This window comes from Marmota flaviventris, chromosome 2, assembly GCF_047511675.1.
Source record: "Marmota flaviventris isolate mMarFla1 chromosome 2, mMarFla1.hap1, whole genome shotgun sequence".
Taxonomy (NCBI): domain Eukaryota; kingdom Metazoa; phylum Chordata; class Mammalia; order Rodentia; family Sciuridae; genus Marmota; species Marmota flaviventris.
In genome coordinates this window covers 27546910-27573951 of record NC_092499.1, presented here as the reverse complement: position 1 = coordinate 27573951, position 27042 = coordinate 27546910, and the positions used below count along the sequence as shown (strand labels likewise).

Here is a 27042-nt window from a genome sequence, read left to right as displayed (position 1 = left end):
AGTTCTAGAGAGTTCAGAAATAACAGTTAGGTCCTGAGTTCTCAGCACTCAGAGTTAGCTGCATGTTTTCAGACACTGCCATGGATCCTTCTTTCCTGACTCAATTACCCAGCACCCCCTCTCTTTCTTGTGACCTGCTTATCTCTGTCTGCCCAGTACTTCATCCAGTTCTTGTCAGAATTCGACTTGAAATCAAACACTTCCCAATTGAAATTTGTCTTATTTAATGAGTGCTGTACCTGCTAGCGGCCCCTTTTCTCCATCTCATTTCTCATTTATGACCTGAGTTTGGCCTCGTCCTTCATCTATGCCTTCCCTTGTCTGTGCCTCTGACTGTAACTCTGACTTTCACTCCACACCTGGAGAGTTCTGCTACCTCTCCCACCTCCTCCTGGGGTTAAGCAAGACATAAAGGAGGGCAGTGGCCTCAGCAGGACCTCATGTTGGGACGCTTGAGACATGGTGAGGTCCTCAGTCTTGTTAACTTTTCAGTGAGACACTTCCCCTGTGAGTCTTAAACATTATCTTTAGGTAGATTTTTGTTTAGAACCTTTTTAAAAATTCAGAGAGGCCATTAATGAGGTTTCAATAGAATTCATATATTCCCCTTTATCTATGAAACCTTTTAGAATTCACTGTAGTTATCATTCCCAGTCACCTGGTCCTTACAGAATTCTCAGTTAACGGGGATGAAGGAGAGAACTTTCCAAAGGCTGTAGCTATCCTGTTGTTCTCCCCTAGGATGGCTATGGATGGAGCACCAGAACTGAAGGTAGAAAGTGTGAACTCAAAGGCCAAGCTTCATGCTGCTCTTTACGAGAGAAAGCTCCTGTCTCTGGAGGTGCGAAAACGTAGAAGACGGAGTGGCAGATTGAGGGCAGTGAGGCCAAAATACCCAGGTACCTGCCTGTGAGCTTTCACCAAGCTATGTAATCGGGGTCGGCACTTAATGAGTCAGAACTTTCCTCTTCACATGCACTCATTTTTGTTGTATAGTACTTTTCTCTGAAACTTAATTTCAAAACGATTTTTAGACCCTTCCATTCAAAATATTTTTTTTTGAATGGAAACAAATATTTCCATTCAAAGCATATAGCATTTGGCTCTTGCCCTTATTCCGCTATCATACAAATACCTGATACTTTAGAAATGATGTTACCCTGAGTTTAATGGAATTCTGAACAGTGCTCTTGGGTTTTTGCTGATTAGGTAAGTCCAGTTCATCCTTTGAAATTGCAAAATGATATAGACAAAGGAGAATTTCCTTCTCTCTCAGATTCTCCCATGTTGTAGGGTCTATTTTTAATTCACTATGGACTGATGTCCTCTTGCCCTTGCTGCTGCCCTCCTTGTAGAGTCCCTGTATCAGGCAGCATGTTAGTCACTGGGCTTTCGTTGGGAAATAAAAAAGATATGGTTCTTCCAGAGCTTACAAGGCAGTGGAGAAAAGGGCGATGAGTAAACACATAGGAAGCCATATTCCTTGTGCCTCTGTGACAGGTGCTTTTCTAAAAACCCTAGCACACTACAGAGATCACTCAATTGGGTGGTTTTTGTTTTGTTTTGTTTTTGTGGGGAGGAGAGGGTTTCATTTATTGTTTAAACTGTTGATATGATGAGAAATATCAACTTGAATGAAGATAATCTCTTTTTACAATATATGCAATTAGAGAGTGACATGTGGTTGCTGCTAATTTTGTACCTTGTTTGTGGTTTTATTTAGAACTGGGTTTTTACTACAAAGATAAAAGGAAGGTATTGGGAGAGAGGAAAACTTAATCCTTTTTTCAGCAACATTAGTGATTCTTCGCATTTAGTGATTACCCAACCAGCTGAAATGAATGTTAAAACTGAGACAGAGAGTGAAGAGGAGGAAGAAGTGGCATTAGACAATGAAGATGAAGAGCAGGAAGCTTCTCAGGAGGAGTCTGCAGGGTCTCTTGGAGAAAATCAAGCCAAATATTCACCCTCATTGACTGTTATGGTAGAAAATTCATCCAAAGAAAATTCCATGAAGGTTCCCGAATGGAGTAATAAAGGTGAACAGGGCTGCAAAATTGACACTCAGGAGCCAGAGCCGAAGTTCAACCTGATGCAGATTCTGCAAGATAATGGAAACCTAAGGCAAGTGACTTTTTGTAATTATAATAGTGAAACTGATTGTGGCTCATTTGTGGTGTGTACCTGGTACTTTTTTTTTCTTTTTTAATGGCCTGACAGTCATTTTTTATTCAATATTCACAGGAATCCTATGAACTAATGACTATGATTGGACGTTGCTATTGTGAAGGCATCTGGGCCTTAGGTTAAGCACCTTGTCCACAGTAGAGCTATGACACAAACCCAGGTCTTATTGGGCCAACAAATATTCAGTTGCTAAGAGCACAAGGTTCCAGACAAGTTGCTCAAGTAGTTCAGGGTTGAGTTTGGGAGACCCTTAAGGACCTGGGACTCTGTACCCTGGTAAGAACAAAGTGTTCTTAGGACACAGAAAAAGGAATAATGGTGAGTCTTTGAAGGGCTAGAAAGGCACATGGAGGAGGCAGACCACACCAGGCCCTGGCTGATGAATATAGGGCTTCAGGAAGCTTGGGCAGCACCAACTCCATATGGGAGCACTAGGTATAAGCACTAGTTATATAAATAGACTTGTATAGGTATTCTTTTGGTTCCTTAACAAATACTTCCTGAGCACCTGCCCTGTGCCAAGAGTTTTGCTAGGCATTACGATGGGGACCAAGACAGGCTTGTGGAGCTTGTGGTCTGGTCTGGTGGGGAATACTGGCAGCAAACAGGGACACAAGGCAGCTCCAGGTGGTGAGAAATACTCTGAAGATAGTATCTGGTGTCATGTTCAAGTGATTGGGTAGAGGCTGACTTAGATTGTGGTGGTCAGGCATGGAGAGGCAACCTTTGAGGTGAGTTCTGAATGATGAGGAGTCAGTCATGAGAATGTCAAGTGGCAGAATACTTGAGGCAGAACAGGAAATACAAGGTCCTGAAATTGGGATGAGCATGATGTGTCTATGAGACACATACTAGAGTAGCAGAGAATTTTGTGGACAGAAGAACGTGGAGAGAAATGACACTAACGAGTTGGATGATGGTAAATTACAAAATTAAGAGCCGGGGCTTTATTTTCTGGATGTTTTTTAGACAGATGCATGATTGTCCAGTCTAATTTAAAAAAAAAAAAAAATTGCAGTTGCATTTTGGGTCAATCAAAGGTCAGAGAGGTGAGTTCGGGACAGTTGGGATGTTCAGGACCAGGAAGATGAAGGCATTGACCAGAGCAGTGGCTATAAGAATGGAGAGAATGGGATGGGCTTAGTGGGATTTCATGGTACAAGTGACAATCTCTTAAGTGTTCACATTTGTCAACCTGTTGATGCCATTGGTCATCATAAGGGATGTAGGAGTTATTTCATAAAGAAATAATGGGTTTTATTTAAGACAGAGTGAAGACAGTGAAAGTATAGCTTTGTAGGTCAAGGCCTTCCAAGTTGGTGGAATTAGCAATTCTGTAATTCAGCAAGGAGAAAAGCAAGAGCATGGGGCCCTGGGGAACACCACTGTTTAATGAGGAAGTCAGTAAAAAGACCTAGAATTAGAGAGGCATACATGTGGGAGGGAGTAGTACATAGAAAAGCTCTAAGAGGAGATTTGGGGCCTTTACGATGCCTTTAACCACTCAAGTAGTGATAAAGAGTGAAAATAGACTCCTGGATTTGTGAGCTGAAGAACCAAGAAAATAGTGTGAAGGAACTTTTTCAAAGGGCTTGGCAATGAGAGGGAGGTAAGACCGCATCAGGGAGGAACCAGCTAAGAGAAAGCGATATTCTTTGTAAAAGAGGGATTCTGGAGCTTATTAGATTAAGGGGAGGGGTTTGATAGACAGAGGATTAGAGATGTGGAAATGGATATATTGGCCGAGAAGGATCCTAAAGCAATGTAGAAAGAGGCTGGGAAGGGGTATCTCTTTCTAAAAGTCAGAAGAAGAGGACTGTGGGAAGATAATAATAGGTAGACGCTAAAGAGCAGCGAGGTGTTGGTGTTTTTGCATGATGGCCTTTATTTTCTATTAGAGGCCAGTGCTCATACTGAGAGGCTGGAGGGTGACATTGGCATGCAAAGGCATAGATTTCAGGTTTGTTCCAGAGTCATGGAGAATGAGAATAGGTCATTCGTGAGCTCAAGTCTTATGAACTCAATCAGTATACCCAGACACTGGCTTTTAGTGCTGCCAACTGATTATGTGATCATAGGCAAGTCAAAGAGCTTCTGTAGGCCTCAGTTTCCTTTCCTGTCAAGCCAAGGTGTGGGGTTAGACAACGCTTTTTCCAACTGCTTTCTGGAGGGGAAAAAAGATTCCAGTGAATTGAAAATAGAACATCTGAAAACCACTGGACTGTATCCTGAGCTCTCTTCCAGCAATAACATTTTCCTTAGCTGTTATAGAAATAAATTACTTCTTCATAAATCTTAGGGATCTCACTTTCAACAAGTAAACTGTTAAAATTGCAGGGTGCATTTGTGTAGATGAGCAGATATCAGACTGTGTTCCCCAAAGTTGCTTGTTGTCCTGTGGGGCATCTCAGTAGCTGGTGAGAAGTCTGGGGAGGGGCAAAGTCAAGGGCTTGAGACTGCAGGCACAGCCTCCTTGTTGTATGTTTTATATGCTGAGCATCTATACAACCTGTTGGGTTTTAAAAATAAGTTCCTTTTGCTTTAAATCCTTCTGGTTTTCATTCTTTCTTTTTTGCTGGAGTGGGGTGTATGATGCAAGTGACTAGCTGATCAACAACTTTGAGACAATCTTAGAATTAACATTCCAGGCATCTCTTCAGTAAGGTTTATAGAAATGAAAATCTCAGTACTTTTCCATTTGACTTGCAACAAAACAACGATTGAAATACCAACTTATGAGCAATAATTCCCTCTCCAAAAGACCTTCATGCTTTAATATAAAGGGACCAATCGATGCAGTTGAGTATTCTGCTACATTTGGAGATGTCTAAAACACTTTTTTGCTTATTATGTTACATGTGAATTTGTTTCCCAAAGCGAACAATCTTTTTAATGTATTTTGACTTGAAAATCATTTGTTATGGAGGTAAAGCTTATGGAGATGGCTGAAGGGGAAATAGTAGATATACTTTCTAGGTGAACAAGAATATAATTGTTGAAAACATTTGGAAATACAAATTTATTGTTTCAGATTCATATTGTGCTCCCATAAATTATCCCTGGCAGTAACAGAGATTTGGCCTTATTTATATATATATAGTCCATGTTCTGAAGCTCTTATGATTGAAACTCTAAAGAGCATATGGACACCCATCCCAACTCCCTTGCCCTGGAATCCTGCAAAGACACACAGAACCTAGACCCGGACCCTCTTGGGATTTCCAGTTTGCTCTGGACAAACCCTTCATCCTAATCTTGGGGGACAGTGAGTAGAAAGCATCCAGTGACTGCATGTGTGAGGATTGTAAACAGAGTTTGTGTTGGGCCCTAATCATCACTGATGTAATTTTGGCTACAGTGCCAGAAGGCCGATCAGCTGAAGTAACCAAAATCTTGCCTGAAAGAAAACAGATCTGCCACAGTTAGCAGCTGAAGTGAAAATCATCACTGTCTCCCCAGTACCTCTGTCTTTCCTGCTATAGCTTGATCACATTCCCTTGTCTAGGCAGAAGGATGGATTCTTCAGCAAAGTTGCCGTGGTGCTTGTCACTATTGCTAAGGCTTTCTTTTCCCTCACTGAACATCTGGGCTTGTCCCAGCCCATTGGTTTATCTATGCCAAACTCTGTTGGACCTCATTCATTTGTTCTGGGCTCTAGCCACTCCTGTCTTGTAGTTGAGAAAAGCATGACCTTAAAATATGGTCTCAAAAGTTCCTTTTGTAGGATTTATCAATTTCCTGTTTCAGAGGTTTAGCACATGAGAAATCTTAGTTGGCATAACAAAATCCATACTTTTGTACTCTGATAAATATGTCCTCAAGGGCCTCCAATGCAAAAAGAATCAGTAACACACACACACACACACACACACACACACACACACCCCAAAACCAACCAAACAAACAAAAACACAAAACCTTATTCCAGTGTTTCTTGTGAGGATTCAGAACTTTTGTCCAGTCTCCCAAGAAAGATGTTAAAAAGTTCAAATAGCCGGCTACGGTGGCACACACCTGTAATCCCAGCAGTCGGGAGGCTGAGAGAATGGCTAGTTCAAAGCCAGCCTCAGCAACAGCAAGTAAGACCCTATCTCTAAATAAAATACAAAATAGGGCTGGGGATGTGGCCAAGTGCCCCTGAGTTCAATCCCCAGTACCCTCCCCACCCCGAAAAAAGAAAAGTTCAAATAGACAACACGATGAGTAGGAAATCTGTTTTTTCTCTTCTTGTTGCCCCCCCCACCCCATACCAGTAGTGAGAGTATAAATAGGATTCTCTATCTCTGATCCTTTTAATAAGAAAAAAAAAAAATTAAACCTCATGTATTGCTTAGAACTGGGGCTCTTTATTTAATATATGATGGCTTTATATTTCCTAGCCATCCTAATGGAAGGATCATCAAAGGCCACTTTGAGAGAGGCAGGTACACATTTGGTAGAATTACCATTCTGTCTCATAACCGTGTGTTGTTTTGGATTTCTGTAGCAAAGTGCAGGCCCGAATAGCATTCTCTGCCTATCTCCAGCATGTTCAAGTTCGCCTGACGAAGGACAGTGGAGGTCAGACCCTCAGTGCCAGTTGGGCTGCCAAAGAGGATGAACAGATGGTGAGGCTCTTCCCCTTGGAACCTTCAATTCTCCCTTTCTCTTTTGTTTTTATTTTCCCTTCTCCTCCTTTCCTTTTTTCCCCCTCCCTTCCCCGCTTTTCTCTTCTGTATATTCTTCTGGTGGAAGAATTATTGCACAGTAAAGTTTCTAGATTACTCTTACTTTAATGTGACGTGACACAAATCTTTGACCTGGAGCCGGGTTCATTATGCTAGTTAGGGAGCGCATTGATTTATTTCATTTGGAAATGGAAATGGATTGATCCTTTGATGTTAAGGCCTGTGTAAAACCCTCAAAGAGAATAACAATTTACTGTCTTTTCTCAAACATCCTCATGTTTTATTGACTCTGAGGTGGGCATGGTCATCCCCATTTTATAGGTGAGGAAACAGAGACTTAAAGAGAAGCAGGGTCTGTTGTTCCCCAGCTTCTGTGTGGTGGACTGAAACAACTTGAGCCCAGGTGTTACACCTGCACCTGCCTTGATCTTGCACTTTATCCAGGTGTCATAGACTATTTGTTTTTTTGTCCTAAAAGAGTCACTTAAAGTCACCACCTTGTCATAGTCCCTCAGAACACACTGTCCTCTAACTTAACGTTTTTTCTTTACTAGTTGTACCTTTATAAAATTCTTGGTTTTCTGAAATCAACCTTGTGTGGTAATTTTGACTGTATACCAATCACTTGAACATGTTAAGGTTTAACATTCTAGGAAGGCTTTGTTGTTGTTGTTGCTGGATCACAGTGATAGGGAACTTAAAACTCTTTGGTAAGGCCAGAACTTACAAAAGAAGCCACAACCCTTACATAGCGTTTTTTACAACAGGGATCTGTCACCAAAAAGAGAGGGGCCTCTAAGTCTGAGAAAGTTGCATCCTTTATCCCACTCAGTGGTGACCCTACTCTAATTTTGAGTCTTTCACATACAAAAGGCAAGTCTTTATATGAGGCTTGTTATAAAAACATGTTGGTTATTCCAGAAAACAACTTGTTAATTTCAAGTAGCCAGTACAACCCAGAGATAAAAACTTGTGTGTTGTGAATAATCCTTCAACCATCAGTGGAAAATGTTAGCTCTGCTCTTTCCAAGTGGAAAATTGAGATTGCCTTTTTGAGAGTCAGTTTGTCTGCTCCACTGTGAAAAAATAATGTTTTAATATAGCAACTTAAACCACCCTATAGTAAAGACAGCAGAGTGGAACTGTGAAATCCAACCCTCTGGTTATGAGACTGTTCACTTAGTGCTGGAGTCAATTGGCACCGAAGGACAATGAACCAAAATCAAATTCAAGAAGGAAAAAACATAGCTTGAAAGAAAGTAACTGCTGAAATGCTGGCTTAGAGTCACTCAGGATTTCTATGAGGCTTTCTATATGAATATGTAAATTCACCACTACAAATTTAACACCAGCTCTGTGATGTCTTTCTTGAAAATATATCCAGAGAGCAAACCCAGACTTATTGTGACAATTGTGACCGTGGTTTTGGTTATGAGGAAGGTAGTTGTAGAGCTGCCCTCTCTGGTCTGAGTTAGGTTTGAGATTCTTTATCTCATAACTCACAGAAGGCCCATCATTTGAAAGCCATTTTATTGTGTTGATGGGGCGACATCCGCTTTCAGGCTCTTGGTCCTGTAAAGTCTCTGAAGCATTTGCGATGTTCTGAGTTATCTGATTAGTATCTGTTCAGGTTTCAATCCTTTGCCTGCATCTTAAGTGTGATGTATTCTTTCTTTCCCTTCAGGACTTTCTACTGTACCCCCCTTGGCAATCCCCAATTCTGGAAGCTCCCTTATATTTGGGGAGGGAAAAAAAGGTCATCACCTTCAAACTACTGTATCTTTATCACCAAACTTTTTAAATCAGTAGCGTCTGCTGTGTACCCCTTTCCTTCATTATTGGTGCACATCAGCATGTCTTCCTTCCCTCTTTACTGGAAGATGTCCTCTCAAAGCTACCCAGCAGTGGCCAGATCAGGGGTTTGTCTTGGTCATGGTCCTTTCCAGTTCCAGACTTCAGGAAGTCCTGACAGGGGACCCTTTTCTCCCTTGGCCCTCATGGCATTTTCTCCTGTGTTTCTTTCTGTTCTAACATTTCTACCCTGTGTTTTCCACCTCCATTCTTTCTCCTCTTTTTCTGTCTCTAAGCGTGACTATTTCTATTCTTTTTAAAAAAAAATTTTTTGTAGTTGTAGATGTACAGAATGCCTTTATTTTATTTGTTTATTTTTATGTGGTGCCGAGGATGGAACCCAGTGCCTCATGCATGCCAGGCAAGCGCTCTGCCACTGAGCCACACCCCCAGCCCTCTATGTTCTTTTTCTGCTTTCTCATCTTTGATGATTTCACCTACTCCTAGACTGACTTTGAATGTTGCCTTCCCTCAATAGCTCCATTTGGGCTGGGGATGTGGCTCAAGCGGTAGCGCGCTCGCCTGGCATGCGTGCGGCCCGGGTTCGATCCTCAGCACCACATACAAACAAAGATGTTGTGTCCGCCAATAACTAAAAAATAAATATTAAAAAAATTCTCTCTCTCTCTCTCTCTCTCTCTCTCTCTCTCTTTAAAAAAAAAAAGCTCCATTTGATCACCTTAATAGAAGTGAGATCTTCCCTTTGGTTTATCATAGGACCATTTATAAATGTACTTTAACAACTACTATCTTTTTGCACATTTGATTTTCTGATTGTTAACTTATTGAGAGAAGAAAATAAGAGTCTTTTGTTTTGCCTTCTGTATCCTTCTTAAACCTAACATGTTTGCTCTGGATCTTGTTCGTCAGGATGTATAACAGACCTCTTCTGACATCTCTATTGTCTAATCCCATCATAGCATGTCTTCTGTTGATTAACACAAGCCCTACTTTTTTCCTTCCCCATTTTTTACTTCATAGGAGTTGGTTGTTCGTTTCCTTAAACGAGCATCAAGTAACCTCCAGCATTCACTGAGGATGGTATTACCTAGTCGACGATTGGCACTTCTAGAACGTAGAAGAATCCTCGCCCACCAATTAGGTGACTTTATCATTGTGTACAACAAGGTAAGTTATTAGTCTGGGGGTCTTGTGCATTGTGTTGTAACACATCATCAGTCACACGCTGTACACCTCTGTCCAGCTTCTGTTCTGTGGCCCCATCAACCCTGTTGCCTTGCTGTGAGGGGGAGAGGAATCCCACACTTTAACCTGGTTGGGTTGAAAAGCTACTTATTATTTCTGAAAACCCAGTGGCCATAGTTAACACTTATCAGAAGTTCCATTCCTTTTGAGCTCTGTCATACCCGAGATGAATTCTGACATATGTGCATCTGTATTATTGCTATTGGCCTGTAGACAATGGTAAGTTGACTATAGAGAGAGAATTGGAACTGTGAATTTAATATGATGACATATTTTTTTCAGAGAGTTAGCTTTTCTTCTCCAAAACATTTTACAACCAAGCCCAAGAAATACACTATTTAATTGTAATTTTTGCAAAGTGTCTTATATCCAACAGCCTCAGAACATATTAAAAATATTACTTGGGAGTGAAAAAGGTATAGGTTATATAGTTCAGGTTGCAGAAGGAAGAACTGAGGCCTAAAAAAATGTAAATGAGTTTTCTAAAGTTACATGTAATTGTAGAAGACTGTTGACCCTCCATACCCATATACCCAATTTACTCCAGCTCTACTGAAAATTCTGTTGTATCTTGCATGAATAAAGAATTTATTCAAGTTGAGCTGTGCATGGTGGCATATGCCTATAATCCAAGTTGCCTCAAAGTTTGAAGCATGAGGATCGCAAGTTTGAGGCCAGCCTCAGCAATTTAGCAAGGCCCTTATGCCACTTAGTGAGACCTTTTTTCAAATAGAAAGGGCTGGGGTTTTAACTTACTGGTAGAGCACTTTTTTGGAATGCACAAGGCCCTGAGTTTGATCCCTAGCACCAGTTGGGGTGGGGGAGGGAGAATTCATTATTTTGGAAGTTGGTGTAAGAGAATCTTCCAAGACATCTTTCCTGTCCAAATTGCAACAAAATACTGTGTCTCTGCAATGCCTCAATATTGTTAAAGCCACGTGTCTGATCACAGATGTTACTAAGTTCCTATCAAAAGCTCTTTTCATAACAGGCCTTACAAATAGAAAGTACAACCATGGTAAAAATTTACATTTATTCAGCAACTCTTACTTGGGAATTTCAAAACATTTCATGAAATAATGACCAAGAGTAATATATCAAGTTTATAGGTGGCAAAAGTACATGGAAGAATAAAAAGTGTTTACTATAAGGAACAATTAACCCAAGGGCAATGAAACTAGATGATGAAGTGTGCATTTATCAGGAGTCAGTTTTATCTTGTTGTTTTTCTGTGGGGTTGGGCTTGGATAGGAAACAGAACAAATGGCTGAAAAGAAATCAAAGAAGAAACTTGAAGAGGAGGAGGAAGATGGGGTGAATACAGAAAACTTTCAGGATTTCATCAGACGAGCAAGGTAGAAGACACTTTTGATTAATAAAAGCCACCCTTATTCTTTCTTCCATACTGTTCATTGAATACCCCAAATTCCCTTGTTTCTGACACACAGATATGAATGAAATCACTCTCAGAAGGAGCAGAAATTTCATAGGCTTAGCCTTTCCCTATCTGAGCCAATTACATTGCTGTTGTCATGGTTTCAGTTATCAAAACACTGCTCTGGGTGTCTGGGCTGTAGATCTAGACAGTTTTTAAAGTACATACCACTAAAAGTACTGAGAGAAGCTTTTGGAAATTTGAAGTTAGAGCCTTTTAGTGTTTTCTGGGTCTGACTTTGTCCCTGATGTACTGATGTGTGGAGATGGCCAAATTTGCCTACATTGAGTGGATTAAGAGTTTTTCACCTCTGTGATAGTTATACCTAAATTATATACAACAGAACAAGTTTTTCCTGCTTAAGATTAACCTTTAGGAATTGAAAGTCTCAGTATTCAAGTCTATCTTGATACAAATCAGCCAGGCCATTTTGTCCTTTGACATTATTTCCAAAGGATGAGATAATAAAAGCACATAGTTTTAAATTTTGTAAAAGCTCACACTGGAGTACCTTTTCTAACTAGAAAGTTGTGCAGACTAAAAAAATGCAAGGTTAGGGCAACTAACTGCACACCCCGTTAATTAGGCTCCAATTATCAAATCACAGTCCAGAGAAAAAACCAGTAGAAAATCAGCTCTCTCCGTGTCAGTCCCCAGCACAGAATGACTTTTGTGTAATATCTTGTATAGGCCTCACTGTAGCCTCCGTGTAGCCTCCGTGCAGCCTCCATGCCATGCTCTTAAACGTAGCAGACAAATAGGTCATTTTTGTGGCCGTTCTATAATTAATATTTGTTACTTCTTTGCAGTTTTGGGGTTTTGGGTAAAACAGGTATAGAAATAAAGCAAAAAACGGTTTTTTTACATCAACATTATAAAAACAGAAATAGAAGGTAGGTCCAGAGAATAGCTCTACTTTTAAAGCTAAAAGATTCATTTCTGGATCCTCCTCAGGGTCTTCAAAAATCCCTAAGATATAAAAGAGAAGAAAATCCAAACTTTTAAAAAGTGATGTGTATTTCCCTAGCAGAACTATTGGATATTAAAAATGAATCATATATACTGTTAACTAATGTAGATTTGGAAAGGAAATAAATGAGATTATATTTACTATTGATTGTGGATTGAGCATTGATTACTGGAAAATATGTGGTATTGTCAGTTCTTCTTTTATTGAGTTTTTGCGAGTTTGTGGATACCTTTGTCAGGACTGATAAATTCAAATGCCAGGGAGCAGAGGATAAGACAGGAATGGTGCAGCTTGTTGTTTAACCAACTATATCCTTTGCCTATTTTGTGAAGGGCCAAATAAAATACACTGCCAGGCAAAGGCAGTGTATTTTACACTGTTTGCCGCCCGTTTTAGCTCTTGGTAGTCATTTGAAGTACTTACCTTGTGGGCATCAGGCTACTATGGAAACCTTTGGGGTTTATGCTGAGATTCATAGAAATGTTTTCCTATGTCCTTATTGGTGTATTGGAATGTAGGTCCTTTGTAATAATGCAAGCATGCTTTGCTTATTTGAGGACCAGCTATAGAACATAGTTTTCAGGAAAAAGAAAAGAAAAAGGCCATCCAGAAGCTGCTACAGAAGTTACCAAATTCATGCATGTATATCTTGACTGGATAGGCCTCATGTTTCCTTATAATAATTTCCATTTTATGGATGTTCATATAATTTTAGCAATTCTAAGTGACCTTAGAGACCATGTATTTGAGTCTCCTGCATCATACAGATGGTTAGAGAGTCCTACTGTGGTCACACTGGTGGGTCCTCCTTAATTCTGACATAGGCAATTAAAATGATAAGTAGCTCCTTCAGTGAAGATGCATCAGTTATCTAGAAATTGGATAGGCAACCCAAAAGGCCAGATAATGAATGTTTCAGACTCCATAGCTATGAATAGTATTTTTCTCATATTCTTTTAAATACATATATACATATATATGTGTTTTATTTATATGTATAAATATATAAACTTATACACTGGTGGCCCATAGTCTAAAGTTTGGTGACTCCTGACCCAGAGCATGGTTGTCTAGTAAACCTTTCTGTGGTGACTTCTGAGCACTTGAAGTGTGACTAGTGTAATTCAGAAAAAAATCTTTATTTATCTAATTTTAATTAAATTTAAATGTCCCATATGACTAGTGGTTGCCACTGTAGATAGTACAGATCTAGAAAATTCCATGTGGGATGAATAAAACCTTACCATACTTTATATTTTTTAGATTGGCTTCATTTATACTTCGTTTTTAACCATCTATTAGTGACATATTTTCAGCTTGTGCTTTTTGTTTTTCCTTCTCCAGTTTATTCTGTTTCCATAATAAAATCTACTGGAAAGATTTTTCAGAACATTTCCTGTGCTGACCAAACTTTTTCTCATTTCAGTGAGGCTGAATTGGAGGAGGTATTGACTTTTTATACCCAAAAAAACAAGTCTGCAAGTGTTTTCCTGGGTACCCACACTAAAACTTCTAAGAACAGCAGCGGTTATTCAGATAGTGGGGCAAAAGGTGGTAAGTGTGCTGGTTGTTGAATGAAAAATGAGAATAGGTGAAAAAGTGGAGGTGCAGGGGAGCGGAGAGAATGATGGGCTGGCTGAGCATCCAGGGGTGAAACTGCAGCACGGGGCTGGAGCGGGAGATGGGCTACAGCACTTCCTGTCCTCAGAGCAGAAGACGGGCATGGTCTGGGTTTTTTGTTTCTTTCATGATAATTAATAGCAGAGAGCTTTTCAGGAAATGCTAAGAATAGCTAGCTAACATTTAGTGAATACTTATCTTACAATCTGTTGGACATGGTCTTATTTTTTACTTCCTAAAACTACATGGAGTAGGTCTTGTTTTTAAACTTCTTGATGCATAAGAAAATAAGCTAAAAGAACCATGTAAAACTTCACCACAGAGACAGGACTTAGACCCCTGTCTGCCTGACTCCCAAGTTTGTGCCCTGAGTATCCACTCTTTGCCTCTCCTAAGGCTTGTTTCTCATTCTTGTCAAGTGAGACCCCCTCAACACCACTGGCATTTGGGTTAGGAGAATTTTTTGTTGTGTGGGGCTGTTCTGTACCTGGTGAGATGTCTGATGTCATTGGTCCCAACCCCAAATGCCATTAGCTTTCCCTCAGGCATTGATAACTCAGAATTTTCCCACATGCTTCTAAAAGTTCTCCCTGCTGAGGTACTCTGTGATTGGGATTTTAAAATCAAATGTGAACCAACTCTCTTGCTCACATCATCATGATCAAAACATGCGGTTTCATTCTGTGATAAACAATGCTCTGTGCTTTAAAGGTAAGATTCTTTTAAACCTAGGTGGAAGTATAAGGCATATGAACACAAACATACTAATTTTGATAGTGTTTTAAGTACCAGATGCAAATTGGACACTTCCTCCCTGCTCTTACGGCTATCATAATCTGGTGTGGAAGTAGCCAGGAAAGTTGGTCATTTTCGACGTGGAATGAAGCTGGGAATGGTAATACCACCTACAAGTTCAAGGCCAGCATGGGCAATTCAGCCCATGTCTGTCTCAAAAAAGTAAAAAGGACTGGGGATGTAGCTCATTGGTAGAGCTCCTATGAGTTCAACCATCATACCACCACCCCTCCCAAAAAAATTGTGAAATGAATTTTCCCAAAGAAACAATGTTAGTGGGTTTTTCCTTTTGATTGGTTGGTTATTTACTTGTGGTAGGCAAGCCCTTTATTACTGAATTACATCTTCAACCCTGTGTTTTAAAAGCTGATTGGTTCATAAGCTAATCCAGAAAAGCCTTTTTAACTCACTGCATAATTGAATTATCATATCACTAGCAGCCCTTCTGAGCACAGCCTCTTTGAGCTTTCCCAATTTCATATTCGTCTGTTGATTCATTCCTTGTGTGTACATTTTTACTGAGCAAGTGTTATGTGTTAGGCACTTTGGTAGTTGCCAACAGAACCATCACAGTCCTTGACTTTATAAAGTTTATTGTCTGGTGAATGGAGGTCAGTGACAAGCTACCAGAAAGTTGATGAGAGCTCTGAAAAGCTCCTATAACAACAGTGTTGTGGAAGGAAGGCCAAGGAATGCTCATAATAAGGTCCCCTGAGGAGGTGGGGCCCGCATGGGCACTGACCCCTCCCCTGGCAGTAATGGGGCAGCCCTCACAGCGTGGCCTGGCAGCACCCACGTGTACAGATGGGTCATTTGAGATTCTAAGGTTCATTTATTAATGACTATGTTTACAAAGACCGTCTATACCTGTCTGTACCTGTTAAGAATGTCTAGAGGTACAGGAGGAAGGCCTCAGTCAAGAAAATAACATTTGAGCCCAGTGCCGTGGTCCATGCCTGTAATCGTAATGACTCAGGAGGCTGAGGCAGGAGGATCACAAGTTCAAAGCCAGCTTCAGCAAAGGTGATACTATTTTGTATATAGGGCTGAGAATGTGGCTCAGTGACCAAGTGCTCCTGCGTTCAATTCCCAGTACCCAAAAGAAAGAAAATAACATTTGATAGTGTGGTATCCAGACTCATTGCAAGCAAGAATAGTGACAGAATTACCATCACTGGTGGTATTAGAGAGGACTGAATTCATAAGTCTTTATCTTTTCATTCTGAAAGTTAGTTTATTTGTATATTTTTGTGGTAGTGAGATTGAACCTAGGGCCTTTGTGCATGCTAGGCAAGCACTGTACCACTGAGTCACATCCTCAGCCTTTTCTAAATTTTATTTTGAGACAGGGTCTCATTAAGTTGCCCAGACTGGTCTGAAACTTGCAATCCTTCTGCCTTTGCCTCCCAGAGTAACTGGAATTACAGGGATGTACCATGTCCCAGCTTAAATCTTTGTATGAGCTTCACTCTTTTTTAAAAAAATATCTTTATTTATTTATTTTTATGTGGTGCTGAGAATCGAACCCAGTGCCTCACACGTGGGAGGCAGGCGCTCTATCACTGAGCTATAGCCCCAGCCCCTGAACTTCACTGTTGACAAAAATTTTGAATATTTCCCCAAGTATATTATTAGCTCTGTTCTGTTTCAAAATTCTGTAGTAGAGAAAAACTAATTTGTTCCAGTGGTAACATGAGTGATTTTGGTATTCAGTTTACTGATCAACCTATCTTAAATAAAATTGAGGCATTGACCTTAAAATATAGAGTCATTGTATTCTCTTGGTAGTATGCCAGCACATAATGGGGCTATTCTTTGTGTTTCATGGTAGCTGCCCCACTCCATACATACTGTGATCTCTTGGCTTCTTTGGCACTACCAACCAAATTGGTCTCTTATATCCCTCATCTAAATTCCTGACAGAGTCATCTGACTGCCCTTACTTATTTTCTTTTCTGGGCATGTCCTACTTGTTGGCAGCCCATGGATGGCTGCTCTGGATTTAAGTGTCTTTCCCTGGTTCAGTGAGGCAGAACTGGGGTTGGCAATATCTGGGGATCATTGCATTGGTTACCCACTCAGCAGCACTCGGGGAGTCCATCTTTGGAAAAGTGTGGCTTGATGTACAGTGTCTAACAGTATGGATCAGTACTTGTGTTACATTTTTGGAAACAAAATTTTGTTATAATGGATTAGTAAGAGAGCCTAAGTTCAGTATTTTTTCTATTTCTTCTTTCAGATCACCCTGAGACAATACAAGAAGTGAAAATAAAGCAACCCAAACAGCAACAGGCAACAGAAATTCACTCTGATAAATTATCTCGTGAGTGATTTCAAACCTATATAGATTTGCTCTGATAAATTTCTAAAAGAAAGAGTCTTCAAATATTAAATGCTTCTAAAGCATGAGAATTACCCCTGAGAAGTCCTTTCCTTTGTTCTTCCTTTTCCCCTAGAATTTTTCTCTCAAATACACTTAACCTATTTTCCTTCCCAGGAATTTTTTTTCATTTTCTTTAGAATTCTAAGCACTTTGTTTTCTCCTAGAAAGGTGAAGAGAGAGAGGAATTAGCCATTGCTTGTAGGAGCTTTGTCCTGCTGTCCTAATGTTTGTAAAACATGCCTACTCTGCTTTGTGGGGGTATTCCCAACTCCAGTTTTTAGGAAGGACCAAAAATAAACTAAAATGTCTCTTGCTAGGTTGTCTCTGGTAGGCAAAATCCATTAATGTCTGTATTTTTCATGGTTTCTGTTTCCTGCTAAGATTATTCTGATGTTTTGAAAATGTTTATGTTTTATAGAGATGATATGTTCATTTTTTCCTAAAATGATCTGTTTTGTTCTGTTTGTTTTTGTTTTAATAGGATTTACCACTTCAGCAGAAAAAGAGGCTAAATTAGTCTATACCAATTGTACTTCTACTTCTTTCTCTGGTCCTGCTGCTACTCTTCTGCAGAAAATTCCCAACACCCATCTGTCATCTATTATGACAACCTCTGCCCTCTCGCCAGGGCCTGGCCACCATTCTGCTTTATCTCACATTCCTCAAGCCATCCCCACTATACCTCATCAGCCAGCAATTTTACTGAACCCAGTCCCTGACAATGCTTCTTCCTCCATACATCCTGGGACACAGAACACACCAAGCCCCACTGGCCTGCCACGCTGTCGATCAGGCAGTTACACCATTGGCCCCTTTTCCTCTTTCCAAAGCGCTGCACACATCTATAGCCAGAAACTGTCTCGTCCCTCCTCAGCAAAGGCAGGTGAGTGAGAAAATGAAAGGCAGCCTACAATGCCAGGTCCCCAGCCCCCATGGAGAAAGAATGCCGTCTCTTCCCTTTGCCTTTTCTTGGAAGGTAAAGGGACACACGCTAAATTGTTGTGCTGTGACTAAAGAAAAGTCTTGCATTTTGTCCACTAGCATTCAGTCACTGATAGAAAAATGAAACAGGACTTCTTTTAGGTAGTGCCGAAAAAGAGATAAGTCAAGTCTAGTCCAGAAGTTTCCCACACAGATAATCTTAGACCTGTGAATGTGCTATATGCGTTTTTTTGTTTTTTTTTTTATTCAGGTAGTTATTCCTGACATCAGACAAATTAACGCTTTTTTTTCAATGCATTTAAAGACAGGAATGAACCAAATAAATACCCTCTTTTAAGAATTCTTTGGTTTGTAGCGTCAATGAAGTAGACCCAGCTTATCAGTCAAGTTTCCCCCTCCTATTTTTTTTTTTTAATCAAATCCAGGACCTCTTGCATACCAGGAAACACTACCACTGAGCTACATCCCCAGCCCCCTCATTTTTAAATAACTTTATTGAGATACAATTCATATTTACAAAATTTGCCCTTTTGAAAAAGTGTATAACTCAGTGGTTTTTTTATCATATTCACAGAGTAATGCAAATTACATTTTCTAATTTTCAAGCATTTTCATCATCCCTAGAAGAAACTTCATACCTATTAGCAGTCACTACCTACTTCCTCCTTCTGCCAGCCCCTAGCAGCCACTGATCTACTTTCTGTGTCTACAGATTTGTCTGTTCTGGACAATTCAGATAAGTGGAATCATGCTATAGGTAGTCTTTGTCATTGGTTTCTTTTCACCTGTCATGCTTTCAAACTTCCTCTGTGTTATAGTATGTATTGCGCTTCATTCCTTTTTATAGCTGAATAATATTCCATTGTATGGATATACTACATTTTGCTTATCCATTTGTCACTTGATGTGCATTTGATTTTCTTTTTTTTTCCCCACTTTTTGGCCATTATGAGTAACAGTCGTGTATACATTTTTATGCAGATACATGTTTTTATAATCTTGGTTATATAGCTAGAATGGAATTGGTGAGTCATATAATAACTTTATGGTTCCTCTTTTTGAGGAACTAACGAACTCTTTTTCAGTGTCTGTACCATTTTACTACTCCCAATGTATGAGGAGTTCTAAGTCAAGTTTCCCCCTCTCTATATCTTTGCTGACATTTAATGTCTTTTTAATTTCACCCATCTCTTTGTGTGTGTGTTGGGGGGCGGGTTATGATTTCCATTTCCCTCATTGCTGATGTTTTAAGCATCTTTTCATATGCTTTTTGGCTATTTGTAAATCTTCTTGGGAGAAATGTCTTTGCCCATTTTTAAGTTGAGATGTGCGTCCTTTTGTTGAGTCATAAGTGTTCTTTATGTATTCTGTATACAAGTCCTTTATCAGGTAAATGATTTAGAAATATTATTTAACCCGATCTGTTAGTTGTCTTTTTGCTTTCTTGAAGCACAAACATTTTAAGTTTGGAGGAAGTCAAATATTTTGCTTTGTTTTGTTTCCTTTCAGTTGTGTTTTTGTTGTCATATCTGAAAAGGTATCTTCTAACCCAAGGTCACAAAGATTTCTTTGTATTTTTTTCTAAGAGTTTTATAGGTTAGACTCATACATTTAGAGCTTTTATCCATCTTTAGTTAATTTTTATGTATGGTTTGACATATGGGGATCCAGCTTCATTCTTTCGTATTTGCATATGCAGTTGTTTTAGCACCATCGAGTATTGATTGTTTCTCCCATTGGATTTTCTTGGCACACTCATCAAATAAATCAAATGAAGATTTATTTTGGAGTCTCAATTTCTGTCTATGCCAGCAGCACATTTTCTTACTGTAGCATTACAAGACGTTTTAAAATCATCCTCTAGTTTTATTCATCATTGTTAAAGTGGCTTAATATGTTCTGAATTTCTTGCATTTTCATATAAATTACAGAATTAGCTTGTCAAATTCTGCCAAAAAAGACTAATGGGATTTTGATAAAGATGACATTGAATCTGTAGATCAGTTTGGGGAGTATCTTAACATTGGTCAAGTTTTTAAACACTTTAGTAATAAACATGTTAAGGTAAATTTATAGCTAAGCCTTGTTTTATAAATAACTAATCCATATTTGTTAATCAATACCGGATTTAAAATGAATAAGATATTGTAATATGGAGCTTGAATCATAAACTTGAGTAAGTTACAAATAATGATATATACATGTGTGTATCTTTGCTGATTTCAGGTGATTGTTGTTCTTATGATTTTGTTTTCTAAAATCATTAATAATAGTAATCAATAATGTTCTTATTTGAACTTTTTCCCCCATGTGAGAAATTCAATAAGATTAGTGTCTCCAGTTCTCTGTGTCATTATAAAAACTTTAAAACCTTTCTTTTCCATTTTTTCCAAGAGTAAATAGGGAACAGAGGAAGATCAAAATTATTTCCTTATGTCTGTTGTGACTTCATATTTGACCCATGGATTATTTTAAAGCATATAGTTTAATCTTTAGGTAGTTGGAATTCTTTGCATTTTATAATTGGCTTTCAGCATATTTTTGCTGTTGTCAGAGAATGTATTTTGAATAGTTAAAGAACAATAGACAACATGTAAATAGAAATATACATTAAATAACAATAGCCTGTAAATGATTAAAGATAAATTTTTCTGTAGTAATTAAATAGTTTAGGAAGGGGAATAAGATATTATTTAAAAGTTAAATATATAGTGTCAAAATTCAATGGTTACCACTAAAAAAGAATGAAACTATGTAAATCTTAAACCTATGGGGAGAAAGAAAATTAATTGAAGGAAAAAAACTACCCCTGAGAGTATATAAGCAAGAAATGTAGGAAAAACAAGAGAAATGCTATTTAAACCTTGATAACTGAGCCCAAATACATCAGAATCAAATGAACAAGTGGGTGGGATTTAACCTGTTAGAAGACTGTCAGCTTTAAGTTTTGAGCAAGATCAAAACTAAAAGTCAATAGTTTTCAAAATTAGTAGCCACAGAGTATTAGAAAACATTTTTTTTCATTATGATAAAATATATATAACATAAAATTCACCATTTTAACTGTCTTTAAAAGTTTTTCCAGCCAAGCATGGTGACATTCACCTGTAATTTCAGCAGCTTAGGAGGCTGAGGCAGAAAGATTCCTAATTCAAGGCCAGCCTCAGCAACTTAACAAGACCCTGTCTCAAAACAAAAAGGCTGGGATATGGCAGAGTGATAAAGTGCCCCTGGATTCAATCCCCAGTACTGCAAACCAAAGTCTTTCAGTGGCATTAAATACATCACATCACCACCAATAACAACAACAAAAAAATGTTTTTTAAAAACATTACTTAAAGCCTGGGAATGTAGTTCAGTGATAGAATGCTTGCCTGGCATGTACAAGACCCTGGGTTTAATCCCCAACACTGCAAAAATAAATAATAGCAACAAAAAAACATTATTTATTTAAACAAAAACGAACAAACAAAAAACACTATCTAGGGAATATTTTAGAAAAGACTTTTAGTGGTTGGGTTTTGGGTTCCCCCCCTACCCCCCGTCATTTTGGCAGTACTAGGGATTGGACCCAAGGCCTCCATACTAGGCAAACAAACATTCTATTACTGAGCCACATCCTCAGCCCTTTTTAAATTTTTTGTTCAAGATAGGATCCCACTAACTTTCCCAGGATGATCCTGAACTTATGATCCTCCTGCCTCAGCCTCCCTAGTAGCTGAGATTTCAGGTGTGCACCACCATGCTCCACTCTAGAAAAGACTTTTAAAAGAAATTTTGTGGACTGGGGTTGTGGCTTAGTGGTAGAGCGCTTGCCTGGCACATGTGAGGCACTTGGTTCAATTCCCAGCACCACATAAATAAAATAAAGGTATTGTGTCCATCTACAACTAAAAAATATTTTTAAAAAAGAAAGAAATTTTGTAAGACTTTTTTGAATGACATCAGAGAAAATTAAATCAGTGGATAAAATATACCATGTAGGGCTGGGGATGTGGCTCAAGCGGTAGCGCGTTCGCCTGGCATGCGTGCGGCCCGGGTTCGATCCTCAGCACCACATACAAACAAAGATGTTGTGTCCGCCGAAAACTAAAAAAAGAAAATATATTAAAATTCTCTCTCTCTCTCTCTCTCTCTCTCAAAAAAAAATATATATACCATGTACATACATGGGAAGACTCAATACCAGTTGATCTTTGAATTCAATACAATTCTAATCAAAATCTCAAGCTTATGGTTGAACTTGATAAGCCTATTCTAAAATGATAATAGAAAGGCAGGAAGACCAAGAATAGTGAGAACTCCTTGAAGATAATTGAGGTAGAGGAATACTGTATTAAGATCTAATATAAAGATATAATGTTTAAGACTGTGGTATTGACAAAAGAATAGACAAGATGACCGATGGAACAAAATGGAAAGTTAGGAACAATCATACAGATAAATGGAACTTTGATCTATGATAGACATGCACTGTAGATCCGTGGAAGAGGAGGGATTACTCAATAAATGAAGGTGGGTAAAGTGAAATTAGATCCCTGCCTCATAGCATGTATGCATGCATGCATGCAAAATTTAAAACTTCTAGAATAATATAAAAGAGACCATCTTTAAGATCTGTGGTGTGGAGCAATAGTAGAAACAAAAGCACTACTCCAGTAAGTCAGTAAGAAAAAGACAACTCAGTGGAAAACTGGTAACGGCTCTCAGAAAAGAAGAAGCGTGCTCAACATCATTACAAATCAGAAAATGTAAATGAAGACTACAGTGACATTTATATCTTCTTAGAGAAGAAAGAATTAAAGATGTTTGACAAAACTGAGTGTTGAAGAGTATATGAATCAGCAGGAATTACTTTGTGTTGAAGGGAATCTAAAAAATACCATTCTAGTGTCATAACGTGAATTTGAAAACTCACAACTCACCTATACTGTGACTTCACAGTCCCACTGTAGGCCTGGCCACAAGAGAATCTCTTGTGCATGTACACCAGAAGGTGTACATAGAGTGTGTTTGGCTGCATGGTTATAACAGCTCACAGTGACAAGAAATCCTGGGTAGTGGAATAGAGATGTAAGTTGTGTGTATTTGCAAAATGAGATACCAGACAGCAGATAAAATATCAGTTTCAGTTCCACCCCAGTACCACAGAAATGAAATGATTGGATGGATGAATGAAATGAACAAATGAATAACTGGACAGGAGGAAAAATAGGGTGTTCCTACTTTTCTGGGTTTTTAATTTTTTTCAATAAAATGTGTTTTATAATCAATGGAGCATGAACCTTGATTTTTATATTATTTTATTTTTGCCAGAATTTCAGTGCTCAGAATAATAGAATTCTGATAAAATAGTTTAAAGAAGAAAGTTTAAGTCCAAAGGGACAGTCATTTGAGAATGTGCAGTCAGTTTTTCTTTCATCCCCATTCCCTTTGAGCTTTTTGAGAAATATTGTGGATGATTTGACTGTGGATGCCATAGACTACTGACGAGTGTAGTTACATAACAAAAAAACAAAGCAAAGAGTTGTGAGTTTCAAAGACTTTTCCTGTGGTGGGTGGGATGGAACGGAGGCCCTTGTGCATGTGAGGCAGGCTCTTGACCACTGAGCTAGGCCTGCAGCCCAGTATATTTTTTAAGCTCAGTAAATTCTAGGAATGGTCTTCTACACTAGTTAGGATGAAAATTCTTCTTTGTGAAGTTTTCATAATGTGTGGAAGGCTGGCTATAGGAAGGACTTCCAGGGTATAGTAAGGATTTGTATTTATTTTTATGATCATTTAAGGATAGTTTATTGCTCCTTATTGCTAAAGATCCTTGGGGTCAGTAAAGTTTCTCTTGGCCTGATGTCGCCCTGTCATCATCCAAATTTTTTTCAGGGCTTTTTCCTAAGCCAGTGAATTTTTTTTTTTTTTTCTTTTCAGCAGGTTCATGCCATCCAAACAAGCATCATTCAGGAGTAGCCAAAATGCAGAAAGAGAGAGAAGATGGTTCTTCATATGGCAAACGGTACAGCCAAAGTATGGTTTCAGCTGAACTTCAGCGACTTGCTGAAAAGCAGGCAGCAAGGCAGTATTCTCCAGCCAGCCACATCAGTCTCCTCACGCAACAGGTAGGGACAGTCTGGAGTGCCAAAGAGCTCTTCATACCCAAAGATGGGATCAACAGGGTAGCCGGTTCTTCCCTGACTTTACTCCCTGTGCCTCTTGAATGAGTATTGGTTGGTAACAAGCTAAAACCAATTCCTTAAATGTAAAGAAAGTGACTTTCTCTTGCAGGCATTGATGTCTGCTGCTGGCTCTGGTGCACCTATTTTCAGGATAGACAGATTTGAATAAGTTCAGCTATAAATAGAATGTTAAAGAATTTTTTAAAATAACTTTTGTAAAATTATTAGTCTTTCTAGCAGAATGGCTGATGATGCTTTCACAAGCCTGTCCACAGAAGGCACCACCCTGCTCTCCCGGTTCTCTGTGAAAACTTTAGGACCACTCTGCTCATCTTCATTTACTTCAGCCTCATCCCAATTGTGTGAGGCAATAATTATTTTCTTTTTCAAATCCCTAGAAGTTTGAAGGGACTAGAGGGGAGGCCCAGTGTGGAGTAGGAAGCAAAGGAACTTCCCAGGACAGTGTTGAAACTCGATGGGAGGTGAATCTCTGGGTTTCAGTGCTAGAATGAGGGGACGAGGAAATACACCATCACAACCATGGTAGAAGGAGAAGGAATTTTGAAGTGTGAAATGGCTACGAGAAAGGGTAAAGGCCTCTGATCTGCTATGCTTTTATCATTGGGTCACTGACAGCAATGTATTTTCAGTTTGTAAATAAATAGCTAGAAGCACCAGACATTAAGAGACTTTCTTTGGGATGATTGTAAGAAAATATAGATAGCCGGTTTTAGTGCTTAACATATTTTTAGTTCCTATCATTTGCTATACTGCAAAGCCTGCAGAATGATAAGAGCCTTATCCTGTGGGAGTGTAAGGTTTATGTGTCCTTAGTGGGACGTCATCCCCCTTGAGCCTGTTTTTCTCATCCATAAGGAATTTCAGTGCCAGGGAACTAAAAGTCCACATGTATCCCATTCGTAGGAATCTGAACCTGCCATTAGATGTCAGTCTTAACTTTCTGAGTCTTGGTAATAGGGTGACCAGTGCTTGGTGCAGGCGGAGAGGTGCTGCAGTGTGTAATAAGCAGGGTGGACAGTTTGAAAGAGAGTTGGATTAACTGTCTGCAGACTTGGGTTCTGCCGTTGACTTGCTGTGTGACGTTGGGCAGTTCACTCAGCTTCTGTCAACCGCAGGATCTTCATTTGTTGATGTGGGGAAAACACCACAGGGTCGTGAGGGTAGTGTGTAAAAACTTCTTGAAGTCTAAATGCCATATGCTTGGGAAACTTTGTTATTTAAACCATAAAGGGTTTCGGCAATAAATGGTTTCTCATTTGTTTTGAAAGGAGGAAGTTGTTGGATGAAATGAACTTTGTTATTGAAAAGCTCAATTGTATGTTATTTGGTCCCTTTTCTTTAGAGAAAGCAATTTCTTAATTTGGAATTTGGGAAATTCTGTCTGTTATTGTTCCTTTTCTGGTAAGTAGTTAAGAACCCATAACAGTAGTGTGAAAAGGCTCTGGTATACTTTGTTCCTTTCCCTTTGTCTGTGTTTCGAAGAAAGTTTCCTTAGTCTCTTGCTCATGGAGGTGAGTGACACCTTTCCTGGCTCCAAACAGAAGGCTCGGAGCTCTGGCCTCTCTGCACTTGCCATCTGAGAACGGTCTCCAGAAATCACTTCAAAGTCTTTTGATTTCCTTTTACCTCTTCTTTTCCTTATTTTCAATTCCCACTTTGTGTTTGTGCTTTCTTTTCTTTTTTCATTTTTCTGATAGGTTTAATGGCTAACCTTCCCCCCCTCTCCTTTTTTCACAAAACTAATTCTGGATATTTTTATTCATTCTATTCCAATTAATTTTTTCTTGTTTTATCTTTACTAATTCTTTATTTCTGCTTTCCTTATTTCTTTATTTTATTCTTTGGTTTAATTTATTCTTTGTGCTTTATTTCTTTATTATTTCTCCCCTATTTCTTGAATTGGGTGCTTACATATTGAAAACTATGAATTTTTCTCTGAGCATTGCTTTAGTTATAGTCCCTGAACTCGGCCCTTCAGTTGATTTTCTAGGCAAGGAGTTATGATCTTCCCCTCCTAGATAAGGAAAGCTGATTTTAAATTATTTGTTCTGTTTTGGGAGATGGGTATAGAAATTGAAATCATTGGATATTTTTACAAAATTACATTATTTTGCTTGTAATTTCAACTTCTTATTAAAGCATTTAGTGGCATTTCCCATAAAACTTTATTCCACATGTTTCATTTATTTATTAAGAAGCATTTTAACTTAGCTCTTAAGAATGTTCCAACCTTTGGACTAAGCCATAAGGATGGTCCTCGGTGTGGGATAACTCAGTGTCATTAGGGTGCAGCCACGGAAGCAGATGAACGTGCGTGACAGGTGCTCCCAGACAACAACAAAGCCACCAAGAGGGATTCCTGACCCAGCTTGTGTGGGAGTGGGAAGAAGGCCAGGTAGCCTTTGTAATACTTCAGCTGAACCTTAAAAGGTAAGCAAATAGGTAGCAGAAGAAGAGAAAGAGCAGTTTCCAGAGTAAAACCAGCATGCCTGTGTTTAGTGATGTCGAGGAGACTGGGGAGTCAGCAGGGGTAGCGGGATTGAAGTGCCCAAAAGGCAAGGGCTGACTCCGGGCGCTTCAGAGGCCCCTTGAAGGAGCTTGGCCTTCTTCTCTTTGATGATGCGGGAACCACCAAGAGACAGCTGCTTGCCCTTTAGCTGGATCATTCAAGGGACTTGGGAGGAGGTGGGCTGGGGATGAGGCAGTGTTACCTTTTTTCCTCCCTGTGCTCTGGTGAAGCTGGAGACCACAGGCAAAGAGTACTCTGACAACCCTAAAAATTGTTAATAAAGCCT

The 27042-nt window shown here is 39.2% G+C and overlaps 1 protein-coding gene across 8 annotated transcripts in view; it reads left to right on the top strand.

Moving 5' to 3' along the window:
• Positions 1-27042, top strand: part of Ttll5 (tubulin tyrosine ligase like 5) — a 261390-nt gene that overhangs the window by 96762 nt on the left and 137586 nt on the right. For 7 of the 8 annotated variants that reach the window (XM_071607650.1, XM_071607651.1, XM_071607649.1 and 4 more), the window contains 9 exons: positions 742-899; positions 1818-2124; positions 6674-6794; positions 9687-9833; positions 11163-11266; positions 13743-13870; positions 16971-17054; positions 17596-17997; positions 23982-24169. In XM_071607650.1, coding sequence (XP_071463751.1) covers positions 742-899; positions 1818-2124; positions 6674-6794; positions 9687-9833; positions 11163-11266; positions 13743-13870; positions 16971-17054; positions 17596-17997; positions 23982-24169 — 1639 coding nt within the window. The remainder of the gene's footprint in view (positions 1-741; positions 900-1817; positions 2125-6673; positions 6795-9686; positions 9834-11162; positions 11267-13742; positions 13871-16970; positions 17055-17595; positions 17998-23981; positions 24170-27042) is intronic. The other variant, XM_071607648.1, reaches the window with a different exon arrangement.